The sequence below is a fragment of the Schistosoma haematobium genome, chromosome 4 (genome assembly GCF_000699445.3).
Source record: "Schistosoma haematobium chromosome 4, whole genome shotgun sequence".
Taxonomy (NCBI): Eukaryota; Metazoa; Platyhelminthes; class Trematoda; order Strigeidida; family Schistosomatidae; genus Schistosoma; species Schistosoma haematobium.
The window spans coordinates 11406521-11432160 of record NC_067199.1 but is presented as its reverse complement, the minus strand read 5'-3'; the positions used below and the strand labels follow the sequence as shown (position 1 = coordinate 11432160).

General features: G+C 38.8%; 1 protein-coding gene across 1 annotated transcript; it reads right to left on the bottom strand.

The window, feature by feature from the left end:
* Nucleotides 1–1611: 1611 nt before the first annotated feature.
* MITD1 (MIT domain-containing protein 1) lies at nucleotides 1612–15191 on the bottom strand. Its single transcript, XM_035730066.2, has 7 exons — nucleotides 15018–15191; nucleotides 7108–7300; nucleotides 6974–7066; nucleotides 6790–6929; nucleotides 6657–6746; nucleotides 4635–4744; nucleotides 1612–3466 (listed from the first exon to the last, which is right to left on the bottom strand). The coding sequence occupies exons 2-7, from the start codon at nucleotides 7259–7261 to the stop codon at nucleotides 3304–3306; spliced, it is 750 nt and encodes a 249-aa protein (XP_035589233.1). The 5' UTR covers nucleotides 7262–7300; nucleotides 15018–15191; the 3' UTR covers nucleotides 1612–3303.
* Nucleotides 15192–25640: the final 10449 nt, after the last annotated feature.

Genomic DNA, 25640 nt, shown 5'->3' with positions numbered 1-25640 from the left:
TAAACAAGGTGTAATATTTATTTTAATATCTTTTCTAGAATAAGTAGATTTGAAATGAATGAACAAGACTTGTATATAAATGCTGAACAAGTATTCTTTTAAACATTCATTATACTACTAGAATGTAATAACTAGCACTATTGAATGGTTGATCAGTTTAAAGTAATGAAAAAATTGCTTGTTATTACAGATCAGTGATATCAAATGTTTACTTAATTAAAACAAATTTAATCTATATTTAAATCACAACTGTATAAACGAAGAATGTTCGTTTCAATGAGTTTCACATCGGGTTCTACAATTATAAATCCATAAAATTGGCCAGATTTAAAGCACCTATTTGTATAATTTAATACTAGAGTAACTAAAGTCTAACGGTTTAGTTCCTCGTTCAAGATCTGAAGGGGTCGTGAGCGCTCTGTTGAGAAGTCGTATATTCAAGAATAACAGCTGTATATCGTTATCCCATTCTCAGAGGTACCACAACTGAGATCAGTCCAAGACGATTATGTTCCACTTACTAGTTAATTAAGAAACCTGACCTTGAATAAACTATCTGAAAGACACATGGTTCATAAAGTTCCTTAAAGTGATTTCTACAATATTTTATCCCAGTATTAATTGTGTCACTAAAATCCGATCTATTCACACATTCATTGATTAATCTATCGGATAAGTGAAAACACAATCACGTGAATATAACGATAGATAAAACAATCAGGCAATTAGTAATCTAAGGTTCGAAAAAACTTTATTTTCTGATTAACTGTAAAACAATTTAAAGGAAATTTCACTGGAAACTTAACGAAATGTTGGAATCATTTCTTTACTTACTAAAACTATTTATTTAATTATATAAACGTGAATTGTAGAATGATTACACCATGTCTTTACTGCTGACCAATGTTTTGTTGCAAACTACAGATTTAATGTGAACAGAGAAGCAAGAAACCCTGACAAACTACGAAAGCTATTTTTCGGGACGTTATTTCAGTTAATTCGAAGCTTGTAAAACATTAATATTAATTTTTGTCCTTTATTTATTCTACAAACCATAAGTTTCCGTTTAGTGTATGATTCACTGTCATAGCCCTTTTTGTTCCAAAGCTATTGTAATTTAAACATAATATTTTGCACCCTATTTTCTACACTAATACTCAGTTCTGAACACAAATGTATTTATCAGTTTAAAAGTTGTGGAGATTGTTAAGTTTTTGATTGAGATCATGAACCGATTGATATTAGACTACCATTGAAAACCTGGAAGTACTGCACGGCCGTTTCGTCCTGTAGTGGGGCTTCTCAGCAGTGCGCACCCACGATCCCGCTCGCAGGACTCGAACCCAGGGCCTACAGTCTCGCGCGCAAACGCTTAACCTACTGAACCACTGAGCAGGAATTCAATGATGTTAGTGTCTAACATCAACGAATCCACAAAACTGCGCGACTATCTTCCATTTTAGTGAGGTAGATACCTGTCTCTACCCGACACGGGTTAGCTCCACTGGTCACGGCTTCTCACTAGAACTCCGAGAATTTTCTCATGAAGCTAGTCACTGGTGAGCACATGGTAACTATCAGTTGAGGTTGTGGAGATTGTTAAGTTTTTGACTGAGATCATGAACCGATGGATGTTAGACCGTTTCGTCCTATTTTGGGACTCCTCAGCAGTGGGCATTGTATTTTCCTTATTATTGTACTTTGTGGTCGGGTTAGTCGTCTATTTATTCATGTACCTTTTTACACTAATCTGAAATCGGGAAATTGGGGATAGATCCAGTAGTGTTCCAGTTGACTTGTCTTCTCTAACTCGCGTACTTCTCAGCCAATCAGGTGATAGGATAGTTTTCTTCTCTCTAACCCACTTCGAACTCACGCATACTAGCCTCAAGGTTAAACCGTCAACCTATCGCGTCAAGGTCTTAATCTAGATTAGACAAGTTATCCTCAGCACCAAAAGTGGGTAGACAGACCAACGACGTAACAAGATTCCTAGTTCGGGATGAAAATAACAATAAATTTATAAATTTCATGCAATTGGTTCACTTTATGAATTTAAATAGAGCAAGAACAAACATTGATGCAGAATAGTATGAATTCATATTATTTCGAGGTTTCTCGTCAGCTGCTTACAACCCAAAATTGTGATAGAATTTTTTTACATGGAGATAGTATGAAACAATTAACATATATGAGTGTAAATAACTGGATTACAGTAATTACTGTATTTACTAAATTTAGATAAATTTATACTTTAGGTCTCGAGTTTTAATATTACATCATACTTTGATACCTCAAAAATTGCCCTGGTATGGCCAAAGGTGGAGAAAGTCATCTCTCCATCTCGAAATGCACTCACATGACCATGTGCATAGAGCCACTACCAGGAAAGTCCTACTCACTGCATTCTCGTGGTAGCAGTGTTGTCTAAAAACTTGAAAGGATGAAAAGTGAATGTCCGGCGCTTCAACAGGGATGGTGGACATGCAGACTCTACACAGGGGAGTTGGAAAACCCTGATTCCCAATCAATAGTGCACATGGGCTCCAGTACCCCGAAGGAACAAATGGTGTATGAACAAACTGTTGATCACAGGCTACCATGGGACTGCATCTCCTGACGTTGCTTCACTGACTTGTGGATCAGACCTGTAGGTAGAAGGCTCCGGGTGTTTCCTAGGAAAACCACCTGTTTGTGTTTGGGCACGCAGGCAGTATCTCAGCCCACACAGAGATCAAATGACTTGTGTGGCACATGTGTATCTGGTGCCCCTTTGTACCAATATTTATGTGTTCAAATAAAAAAATAAAAAAACTTCAAAAATTCACTCTTCCTTCAATCTTTTCCACTACTCCTGATACTATTACTATTTCTACTATTCCAGCATTTATCTTAATAATTTCATCTCACCGTTTTAATATAGTATGACAACATGAAAGAATGAATATATGCGCCAAACTCTACGTTGCTTACGAAGATAACCAGTGTTTAGTTGATAGAAAAAATCATTGAATGCTTCAAATCTTAAAATTAAATGATTCCTTGACCTAACACATAAATACAACGACCAAATGAGTAAAAAACATAGAGAAAAACTTGTTAAAGTTAAAAAATGATTCTGTAACATAATTTCTTTTTAAAAAAAGATGAAAGACTAATGATAATGGAAAGTTATCGAAATGTTGTATGTTTGAGGTCGTCAAGATGTTTTATCATCCCCTTACTGATTTATTTTCAGGGTAAATAGATAATAACATCATATACTAAATTAGTTTTTAAAAAGGAAAGTTCATATATATTTCTTTATGTATCTTGACGTAATATAGAAGAATGAAATATGTCAATAGTTGTTGCAGAACATGTCCGAAAGTCATAGTCATGTACACCGAGACCACAAAATTTATGTTCAGGACGACGTATATAATCCAATCCACGACCAATTTTAACAATCCATCCACTATCAAATCTATTTTTCATTTTTAAAAACAGCAAAAAAAATAAAACGAAAATATTTTCAACAAAACACAAATAGATGATCATGAATAAAGTGAATAATTTTATGGACTTTGTTCAATACTAAGTTATAGTGACAACATAAGCATGAATGTGGATTGATTGAAACTGTCACATTTAATAATTATATCAAATCTAGAGAAAAAGGTTAACAAGATGAATTTAGATTGGATTAATTAGATATAGCTTGAGGTTGGTATATTTCTTTATGTGGTCAGCAGTGGAACCTAAGATGCGCACATATCGTCTTATCTGGGACTTTTCAGGTGGATATATCTCCAACTTCGTGTTGTTATTTATACTGAGACTTGAACCTAGTACCTGATCACTTGCTATTTTGAATATCAACAATAAGAAATTACAAACGTACTTAAAACCTTTATACTTGCTGAACAATTTAATGACTACCTAGACTCAATAGTTAAATAGATATTATGTTGATATTTCAAGAGATAAATAATTGGTCCAAGTTTCAGTGTAAACATCAACACCAATTAAATAATTTCTCGTATTAGCACTAATTATAAAACACAACAGAGAGGAAAATACTCAAAAAACCAAAACATATCACTGAACCCTGATTTTCTATAAACCAATAAATTACATGCATAGTAATAGGATATTTGCTCATGAGATTGTAGCTCTTTTTAATATTTAATGTGCGTATGTCATCAAGTATTTCCGAGTATTTTTCCGTTCATTTAATAGGTGAATGCTGCATATAAGGATATAATTTTAACCGAGGATTTTATTTCAAGCTCCAATGTTCACTTTATTTGTTTTATTCATCCGGCAAGTTGGGAGGCGCTACAGTGAGGAATTCGTAGAAGACATCTAGATAGTTTCAGATCATTAAAATGAATTCCTTAGTGAAAACCATGCTGTCATATATAACGCTAATCCACTAAATGAACAGAAAGATGTTCAAAAATTCCAGATATCGTACTTACATTGAACATTGGAAAAGGATATTCAACCTCACGACATATGTATACACTAATCTTTTTGAATTGACCACAATGTTGGGAGATGACTGTTTAAAATGAAGCCGAACAATTACAATCCGAGACTATCAAAACGAAACAACAATCAACTTTTTATCTAACTAATCATTAACTAACCGTATCTCTCGATCATGTAAGGTATCCGAGAACGTCCACTCAAAAGTAACTGAATGCTTTTCTAGATCACCCTTTAACATGTTAAACTTTTCTATTTGTTCATCTGGATGCTAAAATAGTAATAATAAATGAAGAAATAAATAAATAATGATAATAATAGAATAGGATTTATTTGTCCAATAATAATCACTTATACAGAAAAGGGATAAATTACACTCTTATAGAAAACTGCATGGTTGGTCGTTATCAGTAGCTTATTAAAAGTACCGCTGAATGACAGCACCAAACCTTTTATTCTCTGAAAACTAGTTTGACGCTATACAAGGAGTAAACCGCAATATTATCAACGCACTAAATAACACGGAAATACTTAGTTTATTCCAACCACAGACATTAGTTGTGGGAACAGGAGTAGCTTGAAAGAAAGCCGTGGACGATATAGCAACAGTCCATGTACTTGGTAAATGTTGAACTGAACCGTATTGGTAGGTGGAGACAATGTGGTTAAAACTTGCATGATAACAGCGACAAGTAGTTGGAGACGCTGAATGATATGATTAAGAATCGTTTCCAGTGGCACATCTGCATTTAATGTTTATCTTTTCTTAGATTATGAATTTCGATATTTCTTCATATATACCATTTCAAACTATATTATCCATTTTCAGTCTTCCCCATTATCATTACTGCACCTCGTTAATTTCACTTCATCATATTGATTCCATATAGAAACTGGAGTCAGAGTACATCTGCGTCAAGCTCTAGATTGATTATAGCTAACAGACACTTCATGGCAAAAAAGTCTCAGTGAACGTAAATTATTTTGAAGTCTTTAGCAAAGGTAAATACTACGGTTTAGAAGCAATGTGGGATAAATTATTTTTGAGGTACTGAAATACTTACAATACACTAACTAATTTGCATTGGAAAGTTGTTTCAATTTAATTGGCTAGATTACCAATTTAATATTAACTAAAAAGTTGTATCCCGATTTGTGAAATTAAATAAATGAAGTTGTGAAGTTATTGTCATTTTCGGTCAACAGGTCACTTGGATTGACAACCACTTCACTCATGATTTACGTAAACAGACAGTATAGCTATCCTTCAGAAAATTATAACAGCCTATTATACGAAAACGAACAGACTAAGTTATGTACACTACAAATAGATGCCAACTTATAGTGTTAACGGTAATTTTAATAATCAAAATAAAAGGCTAACTTCTTATCCATTTATTTATCAACGATTAATATGCGAGTAAAACTAATGTTAACTAGCTATCAACTGATATGTTTAGCAAATATACGTATATGATCAAAAAAATGACAGCAAATGGAGAAATACTAAGTTGACTGAATATTTATGAAGGACATTGGTAGTAATTTCATAGTGTTAATCTTCTTTTGCTGTACTGATGAGAAGTGACGTTGATTGACGACATTACTTTTCCCAAGTTGGTTACGTTTACAGATTTTCAATAGTAACAGATGAGTGTGTATATATATTTGAATGATTTAACCACTACTAGGTAGAATATTTGATTCCTGCTCTATCTACTTCAGTCCCTAACTCTTACAAATGTGTAAGATTCAATGCTTGTTAAATCAATCAGTACTTGCCATTTCATTGCACTAACTTGTCAAAGCGAAGTGTAATCAGTATTAATAATAAGATATTACCGATGAGGGGTCTATTATACTATGATACAGGTAGATCGGTGCGAAACTATGGCAAGTCCTGATAACATGATAAACCAAATAAGTCACGTATTTTTACAAGGCCATAAAAATCACAAGTGTAAGAAGAATAACACAAATTTGGTGATGAGACGTCTGAAGCCATATAAGCCTCATCATACCCTTCATCGATTAATTTCAATTATATTTTGAGTTGAAAATTATTTCTAATCAATGTATAAGAATTTGAAATGATATACTCCATAGTGGTAGAAAATATATATATAACGAAAACTGATTTTTGACTCGGATTAAATGGATTAAAGGTGGACAAATTAACAAACCTGGGCATCTTCTCCGGTGGTTAAATAAATATTTTTCACCTTCGACACTGATTGAACGATGACTTCACAAAAGTGAGAAAAATTCTCAATCTAAATAAAGACAGTTTTGCATATATGAAAAATTTTGGTTAACTTGATAACTATTTCTGATATACGGATCTTCCACCCAAACTTTCCTTACTGTACCATCTTCAAGAAATCTTCCAAAAACCTTTTTGTAACTGTAACCAGTAGCACCTTCTTCTATAACAATTTGTTCGTGATAATTTCCATCTAATATGAAAATAAGATGAGATAGTTTTTTTAATTTAACTGACTTTCTGATTCCTTTTTAAGTTTTTCCTTAAGTTTTTCTGCATGGGTTATATACTCTGAAACTTTCAGTCTGAATCTGTCTTTGAATTCTGGTTCTAAAAACAAGAATTTAGTAGTGTAAACAAGTATATATTACGTGTATTATCAGGAATAGAACGCAGAGCTTTGATGAATAAACCAATACTTTCTTCATAGCATGTCAAACTTTCAGTAAATTTTAATTGTTTCTCAAGTTCTATGGCTCGAAGCATAACAATTGAGCCCGCTTCTATCAGGGAATTCGAAGTCATCGTAAATGATTCTTGCGGGTAGATTTTTCAACAAGTTGGCTGTTTTTTGGAATGATGATTTTGAAAAAGATTAAAATTTATCATTGATTTTATCGAAGATAAACCATCTAGTTCATTATGATTATTATTATAAGAGAACAAATATGTTTTACAAGACATAAGATTGACATTTTCTAGATAAACACGAATTTACAGTCGAAGTCCGAAATCAGTCAGTCAGTCGGCAACAACGTAGAAGTTCGTACATACGTACATCAGTTCAAGTTGCTACACCACATTAGCACAGAGATGCAGTGGTCGATTCAAATCCCGTAGTGATAGAGGTAGTAGGAGTATAAGCAGTAATCGGAAAGATTAGGGTTTGGAGATGTTATTTAAAGAGTATAATACAGTGAAACAAATTTGGGAAGAGAAAAGAAGAGGCAATGAAGAATCAGGAGATTAGAATTTGGGAGGACACAAAGAGTGTATGCACCTGCGCCATTGCAAATGATTTTGAGCCATGTCATTCAGGGTCTCTAACCATCGGTTGCTATCATCTCGCGGTCCCCAATCAGGTAGTCTACACCTACCAACATGACTCAGTCCACTTGTCAGTGACTTCACGGACTTGTGCCATGTTTTGATCTGGCCGCCCCTAGCTTTCTTCCAATCTACTCCTACACCATAAAACATCGCACGTCTATGCAGTCGGTGGTTGGGCATACATAACACGTGTCCCAGCCATCTCAAATGATGAAGTTTCACTACGTCATCAATTGATTTGCCATCCTTACCTAGTACCCGTTTCCTAACAACCGCGTTATTTACTCGATGGTCCCAGGATATACGAGCAATGTTTCGAAGACACCTATGATCGAATACTAATAACCTACGAATATCCTCTACTCTTACTGGCCATGTTTCATTGCCATAAAGTAGGACGGAATTGAGTTGACTAGTTCCTTTCCGGTATATGAAACACTTAGAAGCCATACCAATTGCAGCCCCGAGATAAGTTGGAAGATAAACAAACTATAATGGCAATTTTCCTACCGAAATAGCCTGTGCTATTATTATGGAAGTTTTTGATGAACTGGTAATACGGAATTTCCGTCTATTAAAATTGACATATCGAATGTCAATCAATAAATGAACGCGATGATATGATGAAGCTGAGTGAGGGTTGACCATAAAACCGTACTACTGACCTAAGCCCTCGAACGATTAGAAATCATAAACAAGACTACAAGCTAGATGATATGGGTTTTGTATCATAAAATGACATGCTTATACACAAAATAAGCATGACAAAATGTCATAGGGAATTAGAGGAAATTAGTTTATGGGTCACTCATTATCCAATCAGTTAGGACTTAACTGCTGGACCTAATCTTTGGGCATCGTATTACCTCCCTCACAAAATGATGCGGAATCCTTCTGCGGCAACACTCGTGAGAAGGTGGTAGTTTTAGTTTGTTTCACATAATCTTAGATTTTATTGCAAATCATGTTTATTTTGGTTTTTAACCGAGTAAAACTGGCTTACTAATATAAAATATCAAATACTTCGTTTCACTTTGTGTAGTGTTCAGATTATGACCAATGAAAGAATGTTTTCATAATTTTTGTACGGGACTGGATCAATTGGATGCATATTGATCTCCACTGATTGCCCACTGATAAATTACACGATCTTTTTTAATGTACAAAACTATATCAAGTGATGAATTACTAAAATAGAAATCGCTATCGGAAGTCTTAGTGTGTCGCAGACTGAGAACAACTCAACACCTGATGTTACCGGGAATGATTACTAGTAGAAAAATGGTCCCATTAAAAGCTTTAACATTCGAAGTCATGTGTTTTTCCGAGATCATAGACCGATGAAAGACAAATGGATAAAGAGGAGTGTGAAACGAGGGTTGTGACAGGTATTGTATGACGCAGTGGTTGGAAAACATAACGAAATAGCAATCAGTAACGAAGACGCATATCATCCGACATACGATAGCAACAAACAACACCGTTGTAAATATTAATATATATTTACAGAGTACCACAACCCCTGAACGACACACTAGAAGAAAAACAGGAGATACCTCCAAAACAAGTAGACCTACATCCCAAAAGATGGCCGAACCGACGTCGACGGCGGAATATTCAGTTTCAAGTGAACTAGAGAGGGTTGCGCAATAAATACAATTTACGAGGAAGGAGACCAATATCGATTGGAGATGGCTTTTTGTTATATTAATTTATTCAGTCCCAATATTATTCATGACCTTTAATCCATTTTTACTATGATTCGTTTCAATTAAAAACTACTCAGTTACTAAACTATAATCGTTGTAATTGACATATAACTGATTATGTTGAATATCTTCTGTGTTCTTCTGGGTTTTGATCAATAAAGCTTCCTCGCGACAACTACACTGCTTACTTCGATTAAAAAAAGCAGGGAAGAAGAGGATAGCAGTAGTCTCGTTTGTAAAGGATTAGGCATCGAAGATACGACTTGAGAAGATATAAATTAATGAAATAAAAGCATCGTGAGAAGTTATGAAGCTTAAAACCTGGGGAAAGACAAAGAATAGATTCACTTGTACTATTGCAAACGATTATGAGCCATGTCATTGAATAATTAGGCAGGTTTTACATCTTGTTGAGCGTACTGAAAAGACTATCCCGTGTTATGCACTGAAGTATATAATTTCAGTTACCAATCTACATATTTATTGGTCTTGATATTTGATTCTACACGAACTTTTCTCAAAGGGATAACTAGTAAGTACGCGGTATTATTAAATATGAATACAATGATCTTGAGTGCTGTTAGAGGCATGAGGGCAGTTACTACTTTCTGGTTGCCCACACCGTGGAAGGATTCTTCAAGAGGTACCTGAAAAGAAAACTGGGTTAGAGGTGGTCTTAGTGACCTGAGTGAGTGACCGCAGTGCACAAGGGGCAACTGCCTGAGCTCAGTCACACAAGACCTTTTAGTACTTCTCGTGTTAGCTCCATACTTGTTGGGACCTTACTGCTGGAGACGAAAGTCCGTGGGATAAGGCGGTGTGCATTTTTGGGGTCGACCTTTTCTAACCCCAATCTTCTTTGTGTAAAGGCAACATCGCTTTTATGCTGGTTGTTTGAAGGAAACACCTTACTGCCGTTACATCCCTGTACAGTCAGCAGTACCACTTCGCCTCCAGACCTTGGGTTTGTTGCTTTTAGTCTTACCGCTCTTTGACCTACTTATCTGGCATGGTGAGACCTTGAAGAACGATTGTTCCAGACATTATAGCCCGATTAGTTCAGCACGATAAACAAGCCCAGCCACCACGTCAAGGTAGCAGCAACGGTCACATATATCGAAGGCGAGATGTCCGTCTATCAATAAAAGGACGAGTATACTGCGTGGCAGTTCGTTCTATTTTAATTTACAGCAGCGAAACATGGCCATTAAGAGTAGGAGATACTCGTAAGCTACTAATATTTGACCACAGATGTCTTAGAAATATTGCTTGCATCTGTTGGGATCACCGGGGAAGTAATAGTGAGATTCGACGCATGGTATTAGGGAATGATGGTAAGTCAGTTGATGAGGTTGTGAATCTTCATCGACTGAGATGGTTGAGCAACGTGTTACGTATGCCTGAACACCGATTACCACGACGCACAATGCGGACTAGTGTTGGGGATGATTGGAAGACAGTTAGGGGCGGCCAAACTAAAACGTGGCATTAGTCATTGAAGTTAATAACCTCTGGTATTAGCCATGTTGGTAGATACAGACTACTTGGTTGAGGTCCGCGCGACTATCATAGCCAATGTTTGGAGACTCAGGGTGACATGGCTCAAAATCGATAACAATGACGTAGGTGTATACACTCTTTGTCTGCCCTTAAACGGTAAGATTAAAATTGCTTTATATCTTTCTTTCCAACAAATAATTCTTTCTCCCTGTATCATATCTTTATATGAAATCATCCTTTTATATATTACGACCACTGAAGTAACTACTTCTGTGAATATGGTATTCATCTTGTGCTAATGAGGTGTGTCAACTTGGACCGACACATATAATTTAGGTCAGTCGATTGAAGTACGTTAAAAGCCATATTCGGATAAATAATACATCCCTTCATACCACAGTCAACTCCGCCTGGAGTCCCTCCGGGGGCTACTGCCGGTCCCAAGCCCAGATAAAGGAGGAGATTTGGGCATGGGGTTAGCGTCCCCATCCCGTAGAAGACTAACTCGCTAAAAAAACGCTAACCAGAAAAAAAGTCATACCACAGTCAACTTCATATAAGCTATCTTATATCCTTTTTAACAGAACCCGAGACTCGTTCTTCGCAACTGGTCATAAAAAAGTCTGAGTGCAGTAGGGTCAAGAACATATGTAAAGTGGACATCTTCAGGTTGAACACTGGTTCACACAAGACAGTTAACAGATAATTGCATCTGTCCCAAACAACTATTATCTTACATCAAGAGGAAGGTAAGACGAAATGACGAGATTTATTAGCCACAATTATACAAGAACTAAGTGGCCAGCTGAATCAGACCTATTTCTACAGAAACCACCGCTACACTATGTCTTCTCTTAAGTTTGTCGCTATAATTCCGTATGATGATGACAATCATTTTAGGTACACTAGTATCGAAGAAGATTCTACGTCATTCTCTACATGCTTTCGAATGACTCCTCAAAATCAAGGAAGTTGGTGTATACCGAGGAGTTTTGTTAAACTGTGCAACAATTTTCAGTGTAGCTATTTGGTTGCTACATGATCGACGCTAAAAAGACCTGGCGTCTTGATCTCAAAGTTAAGGGTCTACATGACCCCTCCTAAAATTGCTTAGGGACTACCTGGTATGTCGCGCCCTCAAATGCATTGGAACATCCGAGAGTAGAGAGAGTCATATCTTCAGCTCAAAATGCACTCACATGACCATGTGCATAGAGCCACTACCAGGAAAGTCCTACTCACTGCATTCTCGCGGTAGCAGTGTTGTCTAAAAACTTGAAAGGATGAAAAGTGAATGTCCGGCGCTTCAACAGGGATGGTGGACATGCAGACTCTACACAGGGGAGTTGGAAAACCCTGATTCCCAATCAATAGTGCACATGGGCTCCAGTACCCCGAAGGAACAAATGGTGTATGAACAAACTGTTGATCACAGGCTACCATGGGACTGCATCTCCTGACGTTGCTTCACTGACTTGTGGATCAGACCTGTAGGTAGAAGGCTCCGGGTGTTTCCTAGGAAAACCACCTGTTTGTGTTTGGGCACGCAGGCAGTATCTCAGCCCACACGGAGATCAAATGACTTGTGTGGCACATATGTATCTGGTGCCCCTTTGTACCAATATTTGTGTTTAAATAAATAAATAAATGTTAGGTCGTAGAAAGGAAGTAAGAGTAGATTCCAAGTATTCCGCCTGGAAACTAGTACTTAGTGGAGTACCTCAAGGTTCCGCCCTAGATCTTTTACTTTTTATAATGAATGTAAATGAACTCTCAAGTATAGTTGAGTTCATAATGCTACTATATGCTGATGTAAAAATCTAGAGAAATAACAGGAGACACATACATGAGCACTCCAGGCAGACTTAGAGACAACGATTAGCTGATCTGAAAAAAGGCTGATGCCTATCAACGCGGACAATTGTGTCTACATGCACTTTGACGATACAAAGGTAAATAGGTACAGCGTAGGGGAAGTGCCTGTACCCACGGCCCGGTCTAACAAGGACCTTGGGGTGACAGTGAAACGCGACTTTAAGACAACGCCATACTGCCGCGAGGTTTCAGCTAAGGGGTTTAAAACCCTGTGGACTTTAAGACGGACATTAATGAAGTTAGGTACTGCTACGTTTACTACAGTACACACAATCTTGGTGAGAACTAAACTTGAAAAGCGCGCTCAAACTGGAAGCCACTGCTTAAAAGGTGACTCGGATATCCCGAAAGAAGTACAGAGGGCAGCTACCCGTGCAATTCCAGAACTCCGAGGTTTACCATATAAAAAGCGGTAGGAAAAGCTAGACCTCTACTCGGTCCTACTGCAGATTAAGAGATGATCTGATTTTGAAGTATAAAATACTAAGAAATGAATTTGGACCTAATATATCCTCTTTTTTTTCCTACCAGATCGGGACAACTCAGAAGACATAGCATGCGATTAGAAAAGCCAGGAACAAACGAAATACCCATGGCATACAGGTTTTCACACCAAGTCATCAATTCTTGGAACCTGTTACTCGAAGCAGTGTTGTCCGCACCTCCAATTGACTCATTCAAGAGAAGGCTAGACACTCACAGAAGCATGATAAAAAAGGAATAACAAAGGCTGTATGTCTTCTGTCTTAAATAAACAATTCTGAGTCTCTTATTCTGTCGGCGAGACTCTAATTTAGGGACGACCTTTGAACGAACCTTAAATGACGTTGACAATTATTAGCCAATCGGAAGACAGTTGGTATAAAGTGAAAACATAAGAAAGTAATGAATTACAGTGGATATTCTTCTTTTACATGACTAAAAAACTTGTTAAGGTTTGATAAAGGTTCAGAAGTTCTGAATTCATAATGCATATGTTATAGAAACTCATCCATAGTGTTAGGGGTTAGGGCTAGGGTTAAGGTGCTAACGAGCGATCGGTTTACAACGGATTTTAGAGGTTAGGGTTAGGATTTAGGGTTAGCGGTTAGGGTTAGTGTTGTAGCCTATAGTTAGGGTTTAGGGTAAGTGTTAGGGTAAGGGTTACGGTTAGTGTCAGGGTTAGGATTTAGGTTAGGGTTAGGGTTGTATCCTCTCAATAAACGCCTCTTCTCTAAAATCCGATGTAAACCGATCGCATGTTAGCACCCTAACCTAACCATAACCTTAGTCCTAAACCCTAACCCTATGGACGAGTTTCTATACCATATGCATTATGAATTCAGAACTTCTGAACCTTTATCAAACCTTAACAAGTTTTTTAGTCATGTAAAAGAAGAATATCCACTGTAATTCATTACTTTATTACAATATATTTTTACTTTATACTGTCTTCTGATTGGCTAATAATTCAAATTGCTCAAACGCTTCTCATTAGCTCGTCCCTAAATTAGAGTCCCGCCGTCCCATCTGTTGTAACCTCTCATTAATCACCTCCTCTCTAAAATCCGCTGTGAACCGATCGTATGTTAGGATCGCGTGTTGAACTTGGCTCCGTGACCTTGAAATTGCTCAAACGCTCCTGATTATCTCGTCCCTAAATTAGAGTCTCGCCATTCCGTCCGACAAAACTAGTAAAGCTTGCTCGTCATTGACAACAGTGATTCGTCTGTGGTGAGCCAGAACACGCACAACTGAAGCTCTGATCATAACGTTTTGATATTAGAATGTTTTAAAGAAACACACGAATGCATCACAATCAGTGAGAATAACAGAATACAGGTGAACCGAGAACTTTAGTGCCATCAAGTCCTCATACATAACTGGTTTTAAGCAGACACAGCTAAATAAAATATGACTGTAGTGAGGTAAGATAGTGTAAGAAATAGTCAAGGTATCAGACTAAAGACCTTGGGAACTAATAATAAATTTGCTCGTAGTTTCCGAAACCAGCACAACTTTAAGGCGCAGGAAAATTTGGTTTACGGAAGCTTTCAGAAAGAACTCAGGTACCTAAACGCCCAGGCAAAACTTATTAAAATAAATCAAAAAAGGAATTTCCGAATACATCATAACATAAGCGGAAATAACAATAACTATCAACCTACATGATTTACTTAAATTGCATTTGCTTATGGAAACAAAAAGAAGCAATTTTCGCAATGTACTGTTAGAAATAACTGCGGTATGTTTGATTTGGAATATTTATTGGGTTTTCTTTACACAAATTAACGCTGACCTTGAAAGTTTCACGAAGATTGGTAACCGCGCCTGAAATTAATTCATCTCGAAAAAGTATTGCTCGATTTTAAAAAACGGTTACATGACTTACATTAGAACCAATTCTTTTCGATATCATGGAAGTCAGTTATCATTTAATACGTTAATATACGATACTCTCATATTTTCTCCCTCCTTGTTTAATGACTAGAATATAGTGATTATCTCAGTGGAGAGATGGAATACCATGCACAGTCAGAATGCAACTAGACGATCTGGACATCGTAGATGGCCTAGCTCTTTTATCGTATACACAAAAATAAGCGCAGCCGAAGACAAAAATGTGTGAAAGAAGCTTCTGCATCAGTAGGCTTCAACTTACACAAGGGAAAAAACATGATCTTTAAATGCAACAGGGAAAACACTATAGGTTCAATGAAAAATCACCACGCCCTACTCGAATCATTCGGCAGTTGGGTCACTGGATGTCGAACAGTGCAACGATCCACGTCAAGGTCGACGACAATCAACTGTGATCAGTTAATCCTAGGCCATGTACGTTTACATGCAGCAGTTGTCTTATTCTATCCCTTGCATCTACTCCTACTAATTCATTTCTACAGTAACGTCGTTTGTGTCGTACCGTCATCAAAGGGAACAATAGTACTTGGATTAGATGAAAGGATAATTCACGTTAGTTACTAACCGTGAGGTGTGACCCCGACGTTGGTTGTCCTCTATGAAATTATGGTCTTAGTTCGATGTTGGTTTTACTATAATAATGGACCTTATCTCATAATTGTAGGTCTGTCATAATGCAAATACCTAATCTATGAGATTTTACATGGAAGTCACAACATCGTCTATTCTGATTCGTCGTATCTTAAGGGTCAGCTACATATCATCACATTTTTCTGAAGAACATACTTTGACTGGATAGAAAGTAATGTGTTTAATACAAACTCAGTGGGTTTTAGTTAGTGACCATGTCTGTATGGCATAGCCATACCATCTTGAATGCTATCCTCCAGCGTTCACCACTGCCAACCTCCTCCTAGTGTTACATGTTGGATGTCAAACTTCTCAGTAATCATATTTTCATCTTCATGAGTCGTGTGGTTATGAACCAATGCCACTACACTACTCTCCTATTAGGATCAACTTGACGTTGATACGATGCATATCGAGTAAGAGTGTTAAGCGCTAGAGTTTGCCTTATGAATAGTAACAATACTCTGGGTATTATTAAGTTGAATGATAAATAAACATAAAGGCAGCTGTAACTGATTTAAAATACATGTAACAATTTCAAAATTTTGGTCCTATTACTAACAAGCGAAATGTAAATCCATGTAAAGATTATTTAAGAGTTAAATAAAGTGGGATTATAAGAATTAAGGGTGAGTTAGTATAATATATTTTACCAAGTCACGTCAAGGCGCCGTATAGTGTGCGCGTAAATAAACAAATCATCCATATTGTGGACATTTTGATACTGTTATTACTTACTTACTTACTTACGCCTGTTACTCCTCGTGAAGGAGCATAGGCCGCTCACCAGCATTCTCCATCCAACCCTGTCCTGGGCAATCCTTTCTAGCTCCGTCCAGTTGTAATTCATCGTTTTCATATCTGCTTCTATTATCCGACGCAATGTGTTCTTTGGCCTTCCTCTTTTTCGCTTCCCTTCAGGATTCCAAGTTAGGGCTTGCCTCGTGATGCAGTTTGACGATTTGCGTAATGTATGTCCTATCCATTTCCATCGTCTTTTCCTAATTTCCTCTTCAGCTGGAAGTTGGTTTGTTCTCTCCCACAGAAGGCTATTGCTGATGGTATCCGGCCAATGGATGTTGAGTATCTTGCGTAGACAGTTATTTATAAATACTTGTACTTTCTTGATTGTGGTTGTTGTAGTTCTCCAAGTTTCAGCTCCATACAGTAGAACTGCCTTGACGTTCGTATTGAAGATTCTCACTTTGATATTGGTTGAAAGTTGTTTTGAGTTCCATATGTTCTTCAGTTGTAGGAAAGCGGCCCTTGCTTTGCCGATCCTCGCCTTTACGTCTGCATCGGATCCTCCTTGTTCATCGATGATGCTTCCCAGGTATGTGAAGGACTCTACATCTTCTAGAGTTTCGCCATCAAGTGTGATTGGATTGCTGTTCTCCGCTTTGAATTTGAGGACCTTAGTTTTCCCTTTGTGTATGCTGAGGCCTACTGATGCAGAGACTGCTGCTACACTGGCTGTCTTCATCTGCATCTGTTCGTGTGTACGTGATAGGAGGGCTAGGTCATCTGCGAAGTCCAAATCGTCTAATTGATTCTGAGCTGTTCATTGTATTCCGTGTTTTCCTTCAGATGTCGAGGTCTTCATAATCCAGTCGACCACCAGAAGAAAGAGGAAGGGAGAGAGTAAACAGCCTTGTCTGACTCCGGTCCTTACTTGGAATGCATTTGTCAGCTGTCCTCCATGCACTACTTTGCACTGTAGTCCGTCGTATGAGTTCCGGATAATATTGACAATCTTCTCAGGAACTCCGTAGTGTCGAAGAAGTTTCCATAATGTCTTCCTATCTACACTGTCGAATGCCTTTTCATAATCAATGAAGTTGATGTATAGTGATGAGTTCCACTCAACTGATTGTTCGACGATGATCCGTAGTGTTGCAATTTGGTCTGTGCACGACCGATCCTTACGGAATCCAGCTTGTTAATCTCGAAGTTGGACGTCTACTGCATCCTTCATCCGGTTCAGCAACAATCTGTTGAAGACTTTCCCTGGTATTGACAGTAGTGTGATTCCTCTGTAGTTTTCACATTTGCTCAGATCTCCTTTCTTTGGAATCTTGACGAGGTGCCCTTCTTTCCAGTCCGTCGGCACTTGTTCCTCCTCCCAAATCTTTTTGAATAGAAGATAAAGCATGCTTGTGGTTGCTTCGATGTCTGATTTCAGTGCTTCAGCTGGTATGTTGTCGGGTCCTGCTGCTTTCCAGTTCTTGATTTGTCTGACGGCCATTCTAATTTCTTCCGTAGTTGGTGGATTGACATCTATAGGAAGATCTATGTGTGCTGCTTCGATGTCCGGTGGATTCATTGGAGCAGACCTACTCAGGAGTTCCTCGAAGTACTCTACCCATCTGTTCTGCTGTTGTTGAATTTCGGTGATTGGCTCGCCTTCTTTGTCTTTGACCGGTCTCTCTGGTTTACCGTATTTCCCTGATAGTTTCTTCGTTGTATCGTAAAGCTGTTTCATATTTCCTTCTCTAGCAGCTTTTTCTGCCGTCGTTGCTAGTTCTTACACGTATTTCTTCTTGTCGGCTCTAATGCTCCTCTTCACTTGCTTGTTTGCTTCTATGTACTCAACTTGTGGTTGGACCTTCTCTGCTCGTGTTCGGCTGTTGTTAGTTGCTACCTTCTTGTTCTTCCTTTCTTTGATCTTGTTCAGTGTTTCTATACAGACCCATTCTTTATGATGATGCTTCTCGAGGCGCAGAATCTCTTGACGCGTTGAAGTTAATGCTTCCTTGATGCCTTTCCAGTTGTCCTCCATAGTAGTTTCTTCTTCTTTCAGTAGATCTTGTAAGGCTTGGAACCTGTTGTTGAGAGCTATCTTGAATTCATTGAGTTTGTTAGTATCTCGAATGAAGACTGTATTGAACCTTTGTATTGCTGTTTGTCCACTTGTCCAGTTCTTTTTTAGCTTCAGTTTCAAATTGGCTACAACTAGGTGGTGATCTGAAGCTACGTCAGCACCTCTCCTGGTTCTCACATCTTCCATTGTCCTTCGGAATTTTTTGTTGATGCAAATATGATCTATTTGGTTCTCTGTAGTGTGGTCCGGTGAGATCCATGTAGCCTTGTGTATACGCTTGTGTGGAAATATTGTGCCTCCTATGACCAATTTGTTGAATGCACATAGATTTGCAAATCTTTCTCCATTTTCGTTTCTTTCTCCCAGTCCATGTCGTCCCATAATATCTTCATATCCAGTGTTGTCTATTCCGACTTTGGCATTTAGATCTCCCATCAGAATAGTTAGGTCCTTTCTTGGGCATTTCTCAATGATTGACTGCAGCCGCTCGTAAAACTGATCTTTAATGTCGTCGTTGCTATCATTGGTGGGTGCATAACATTGGATGATATTCATTGTGATCCCCTCCTTCTTTGTTTTGAATGATGCTTTGATGATTCTGGATCCGTGAGATTCCCATCCTACAAGTGCATTTCGTGCTACTTTGGACAGCATAAGAGCGACTCCCTGAGTGTGTGGAGCATTGTCCTCTTCGTGACCGGAGTATAGCAGCATCTCTCCCGTAGCTAGCCTTTTCTGTCCAGCTTGGGTCCAGTGGGTTTCGCTGATTCCCAGTACTGCTAAGTTGTATCTCCTCATTTCCATTGATATTTGACTAGTCTTCCCGGTTTCCCACATTGTTCGAACGTTCCATGTACCTATAAAAATTTTTGCTCTGGTTGTTAGAAGGGGCATCGGCCTCGTGGCTTCCGAAGGAACTCGGCTTTCACCATGAAGCGTCATAATTCTTCTAAATGAAGACCTTCTAACTCCCAGGGCAGAGTTAAAATGGTTTGGATTATTTTTTCTGGTAAGCGTTTTTTAGCGAGTTAGTTTTCTACGGGATGGGGACGCTAACCCCATGCCCAACCCTCCTCCTTTACCCGGGCTTGGGACCGGCAGCAACCCTATAAGAGCTACAGGCGGAGTTACTGTTATTACCTATGGTTTAAATTCTAAGTATAACCGCACAGAAGAAAAATTGCAACTAGTGTTCCAGCTAGTTTGCTAACTTCAACATGTTTTTCTGGTCGCGGAGAAATTTTCTTGTTGCTTAGCCGTAATTGGATTTAAAAACTGATAATAGACATGAATTATTATCAAAAATTATGTTAATACTTAAAAATACTGATAATTATGTAAAGGTAGAACAGATTGCTGACTGCAGTTCATTACACGTGAGTATATTCTCTAGAAACATGCTCTAGACTAGGCTTATTCGACAGCACTAACTCAATCACACTTGATAGAGAAACCCTGGAAGAAGTGAAATTATTTACATACCTAGACAGCATCATCGGTGAACGTGGAGGACCTGATGAAGACGTAGAGGCAATGAACGACAAATAAAGATCAGCATTCCTACAGTTGAAGAGCATATCGAACTCAAAGCAACTGTCAATCAACGGGCTTCTGTGTCTAATAGCAGTGGATCTGTAGTGGCATTGGACAATAGCCACACAATCCACAAAACTGTGAACACGAGACTGCTCAGAAAATAGATATTCAATATTTAACGCGGAGAAATACCTAACAATGGAGAAGGCGCGAACAATGAATTGAATGGACTGGAGTTGATCGAGTGGCATGGCTCGGCCATGCAGGCGTGGTCTCTGCTGAATGTTACCTTATATCTTCTATTCATATTAAATATATTGTTCTTTCTCTAGCCTAATCTTGTTCTACATCATGTATTGGTAGTTGATACGATACAGTGAGTTGGTGTAGTCGATGATGTGACTTCCACGTAAGATCTTATAGATTAGGCAGTTATATCATGACAAATCTACAATTTTAGTATTAGGTCTATTATTAGAGCAGTACTAATATCATAGTAGACCATAATCCTACAGATCACCAATGCCTTCAAACAAGAAACTATGTATATTAACGATAATAGAGGAGAAACGAAATTGCCAAATCATAACAAGATGTTATCCTTAGTCCTTAAGAATAGGTCAAGTTTCTTCTTAAATGACTTCTGCGAAGTCGCTTGGACTAGCTCAGACGGTAACGAATTCCAGCATTTGACAAATCCTAAAGAGTAGAAGTTATGTATACAGTCCGTCCTACTGTGTTGTGCCTCCGGTTTCTTGTTGTTATCCCTTAGGTTTGTGTTGATACTAAACTCAAGTTAATTTTTTTAGGGGTGTTCAGAAATGTTAAGGATACAGTGGGCCATTAGAAAGTCACCTCTAAGACGCCTGTATTCTAATGGGCAAAGTTTGAGCGATTGGAGGCGTTCTTCATTAGGCTTGAATTTCAGTCCTCAAGCTGAATTCGTGGTTCGCCGTTGGATACGCTCCAGAGTGTCCTTATCGTTTTGGAGTAAGGGAGGAAATACTACGTTTCCGTACCCTAAATGGGGACAAATAAGACTGTCGAAGATTATGTAGAAAGTTCTTCCGTCAAACTGGCCAAAAATGCGCTTCAATGTTATCAGTGCAAGGTTTGCTCGAAAGGCATTTTTGTCACAGTTAGCGTAAGACTTCAAACAGTAGCATACCAGGACTCCTAAATCTTTTTCGACTCGAGATACTTCTAGAGATGAGTCGTCTAAGTTGCAGCTGTAGTCTGCAACATGCTGAAGATGGACTACTTTACACTTTGAAGTGTTGAGGGTAAGTCCGTTATCATCTGCCCAACTTCGAAGTCGAATCAGATCCTTTTAATGTGCGAGTATATCGTCTTAGTTGCTTATCTCCCACCAAAGTTTCGCGTCATCGGCAAAAAGTAATAAGTCTGACGATACCTGTTGTGGAAGATCATTTATATAACTTGAGAAGGGAAGAGGTTCTAGTACTGAGCCCTGGGGGACCCCACTAGGACATTCCATAGCCTTAGATAGGATGAAGTCAACCGTGACCTTAAAATATCGGCTTTTCAGGTATGAAGTCAGCCAATCAACTAGAGGTGATCTGATACCCAATCGTTTGAGCTTTTTGATAAGACATATACGGTTGACCCTATCAAAAGCTTTTGGGAAATCAAGCAAATTATATCAACCTTCTCTTTGCGCTCAAGGATGTTTGTCCATCTGTCTAACACAGCAGAATGGTTATACAAGAGTAACTCTTCCTGAAACAATGCTGTCGGGGTGAGAAGAAATATAAGGACAGTGGATAGTCATGTATACCATCGCACATCAGGGAGTCCTTGATTTTTCAAGGAATAGACAGAAATTGGTGTGATGTGAGTTAGCTTCCAATTTTCTTGTAGTCTGCCTCGGCTTAGCGATTGTGAGAACATCGTACTAAGAGGAGTCGCCAGGATTAAGGCTGCTTCCCTCATCATAGCAGAATGGGCTATATCTGGGCCAGGACAAATGTCTTTTCTTATGTGCTGCAGTTTCCGGAACACCAAGTCAGCGCTTAGGTTCATTACGGAAAGTCCTGTGCAGTTGCAGATGGAGATGTCACCAGTATAGTTGATGTTAGTCGGTTGAAATGTTTTAAAGTATTGTTAAGCCAAAAAGTTAGCGGCGTCGCCATCGTTGTTGGTCCGGCCGTTAAGACCTACCAGTTGGGAAACTCCAGTTTTGGCTTGACGAAGAGAGGCTGCATAACGGAATAGGCTTTTAGGTTTGGAGGCAAATGTTTCCATAAGCTCTGTCTGGTACTGAAGCCTGTCTTCTCTTAGAGCCTTCGTGCATATGTTCCTGATATTTTTATATTGCCTGTATGCTCTGTCGTCGTCAGTTCGTTTGTATTCCGCCTAACAGTGCCTTTCGCGGCTTAGCAGGCGAAGGGTACGGTTCTTGATTAATGTAGGTGGCTTGCAGCTTTTGGGAACCGTTTGAGGAACTGAATGGTTTGTAGCACATAAGAGCGTGTGCAGTAAGAAGTCCCAATGACCGTCCACATATGATGAGGGTGAACATCCCAAACCACCTGTTGTAGATAGTCATGTAGAGCTGGCACATTCAACCGTTTAAAATTCCAACGCAAATTATTGTTGGGATACCTTAGCTTAGTTTTGGTGACAAAACTGAAGGCTATGACGGCATGATCGCTCTTTCCCAGAGGAGCCAGGACTGAGAGGTTGTCAACTAGGAATTCTTCGTTTGTGAATACACAGTCTAAGCGCGATGGTGTCTGACTGTTTCTCCAACGAGTTGCCGACCTCACATTTTCAGATAAGCCCAAGTCATCGATGAGGTTGTAGAACCGAGCTCCAATTGAGTTGTCGCCTCCAGTGTACGTATGTTCCGCGAAGTTGACTCTAGGGAGATTAAAGTCCCCTAGAATCAGGATGTGTGTGAAACCGAGACGGGTAGAGCGGGATAGTCCTTCCAGCATACGACTATCGTACTCGATGTCGGCAGTTGGCTTCCTGTAAATGACTCCGACTAGACACCTCGAAGTACTAGACAATCTTACAGAGCACTATATGGATCGTTCAAGATTGTTAAACTCGAGGTTATGAACTTGGTGTGCCTCTAAGCAAGATCGTATGTATACGGCTACTCCACCCCCAATTCCTGTTTTTCTGTCGTTGCGAAACAAGGATATTCCAGGTATTGTTAGCTCCTGGTCCGAGAACTGAGAAGATATCCAAGATTCAGATATTCTTATTAACATTGCTAAGTCCACGTAGCTCATCCATTTTCTCTGGTAGACTCGCGGCTTCATTTATAAACAGTTTATGCTCTCAAGTTGAAACGCGTGAGCTTTTTCCTGTTTGTCTGTATGAGCCTTACGTGAAGGGATAGGTAGCCTACCTATATAAGGTTTGCCGAGTTGGTAGGCCCTGTCCTTTATACGTTTTTTTTATTATCGAGACAGTCCACAAGTGGAATGATCAGCTCCAACTTGCCTCTATGTGTTATAATCTCTTTTTTATGGTTATGACCCAGCTATTCCTATTGCTTAGTATTCTCGGACACCGATTCACTCGACAAGTCCCAAAATCAGAACACTGTTGAAACAGGACAGAGATTATATTCCAAATAACAAGGTGAGATGGAAATAGGAAGCAAGTAAGAAGCACAATAGGGAAAACGTTAGTATATTTATAGTTTTTCACATGAGATTTCTACAGTGTTCACTAAGTATTGACTAACGCTGATTGGACGAGAATTAGCCAATCAGCGTGCACCAAAGCAATCGTGCACTGAGCAGTCTATGTCCCACTAACACTGTATATGGTCCTAGCTTCATGTGGATTCCAGTTGGCAACCGACGTCTGTTGGCACGAAATGCTTCCGGAGTTGCAGCCGCCATATTGGAGGATGGGAAAGTTATCCTCATTAGCCGGGATCTAGAGTCTCCGTCCTTCTTGGCTAGTCTCATCACATGTTGAGTCAGTATGTTTTTGAGTCTCAAAGACTGTTTGATGAATTTCCATTCCCTAATGTCAAAGTTTCTTTGACTATTTCCGTGTTTTCCGGTACGCCTTGCACAATGATAGTGCTCCCGCGGAAAAAATTCTCGCGAGATTCTTTGGGAGTGCTCCGGATGAGATTGCGCTCAGAGTACGGTATATCGGGTAGTATTCTTACGTTTCCATTGGATTTCAGTAAATGACTAGCTAGCATGACATCCTCTACGTCAGTAGCATTCTTAAGTGTTACACGAAGTAGCCTCATGTGATTTTGATGCTTATATTCCTTTCCCCGAGTGAGCCGTGCGACCGTCAAAGGCTCTATTCTAGGAAGTTCAAGCTTCTTGTTTAATTCACCCAAGAGCATCCTGTCATTTTTGTCCTGCAAACTGAGAGGAAGATCAGGGCTTTTCTTTGAGGCTCATGATTAGGAGAAAGTCATCACGAACTGTCATTGTTTTCCCAGGTTTTCCGGTGCGTTCAGGTTCAGCACCTTGTTGTTTGAAGGTCGAAGCTCTTTTCCAATTCCTAGGCTCTTTAATAATCGGACGGATATTCTTGGGGGTAGACTATGCGACCGAATCACCAGTTGGCCTCCGTACAACACCTGGGATGTTCAGCTTAGACGGTGACGTCTGGTCCTTTTTAGCTCTGTTAACGTGAGTCCAATCACCTAGGGAGTTTTTAGGAACCACTGTTGCATTCAACGACCCTGTGCTGGGAGACCCGACTTTGCTGAGGGAGTCTATTACTTTCGACGTTATGATGGTGCTGAGTTTCATCACGTCATCACGAGTGGTAATGCATATATAGTGGCATGTAGTGACATAACACGTTCTCATTTATGATCCGACTTGATGAGTCTGTTGTAAGCAGTTGCTGTGAGATCTGTGCACGCTTCGTGGAACCAACCTTTGCAGTTGTCTCACTGCATGCCAGATGTAGCAGCAAAACGGCATCCAGGTCGTTGGCATGAATTTTTCATGACTATATTGATGTAAACTGTATTATAAATGCTAGCAAAAGCCTAAGACCGTTAAAAAATACACTAAAAAGCACACTACAAACGGGCAAAATGGATAAAAACGGGTGAGGTAAACGGAACTAGCTTTTACGTGAAAAACTGAAAAAAGCTTAGGAAACTTAGATAATTTCTCTCTAAGAGCATACCACTTTGACAAAAAATTGGGTGTCTTGGTACACTATGGTCTAAAGTCCTACGCTAACTTCATTAAGAATGGCTTTCGAGCAAACCCTGCACTCACCAAGTTGAAGTGCATTTTTGGCCAGTTTGACGGCAGAACTTTTCAATTAATCTTAGCTAACTTAATTCCACCCTACACAGAGTATTAAAGTATAGTATTTTCCCTCACTCTGAAAGGAAAAGAATTCACTGGAA

Coding starts and splice junctions, on each gene's coding strand:
- MITD1 (XM_035730066.2), bottom strand. CDS start 7,261: ATGACTTCGAATTCCCTGATAGAAGCGGGCTCAATTGTTATGCTTCGA. Junction 6,747..6,789: donor ATATCAGAAATAGTTATCAA/GTTAACCAAAAT, acceptor GTCTTTATTTAG/ATTGAGAATTTTTCTCACTT. Junction 4,745..6,656: donor CCACCGGAGAAGATGCCCAG/GTTTGTTAATTT, acceptor TTACTATTTTAG/CATCCAGATGAACAAATAGA.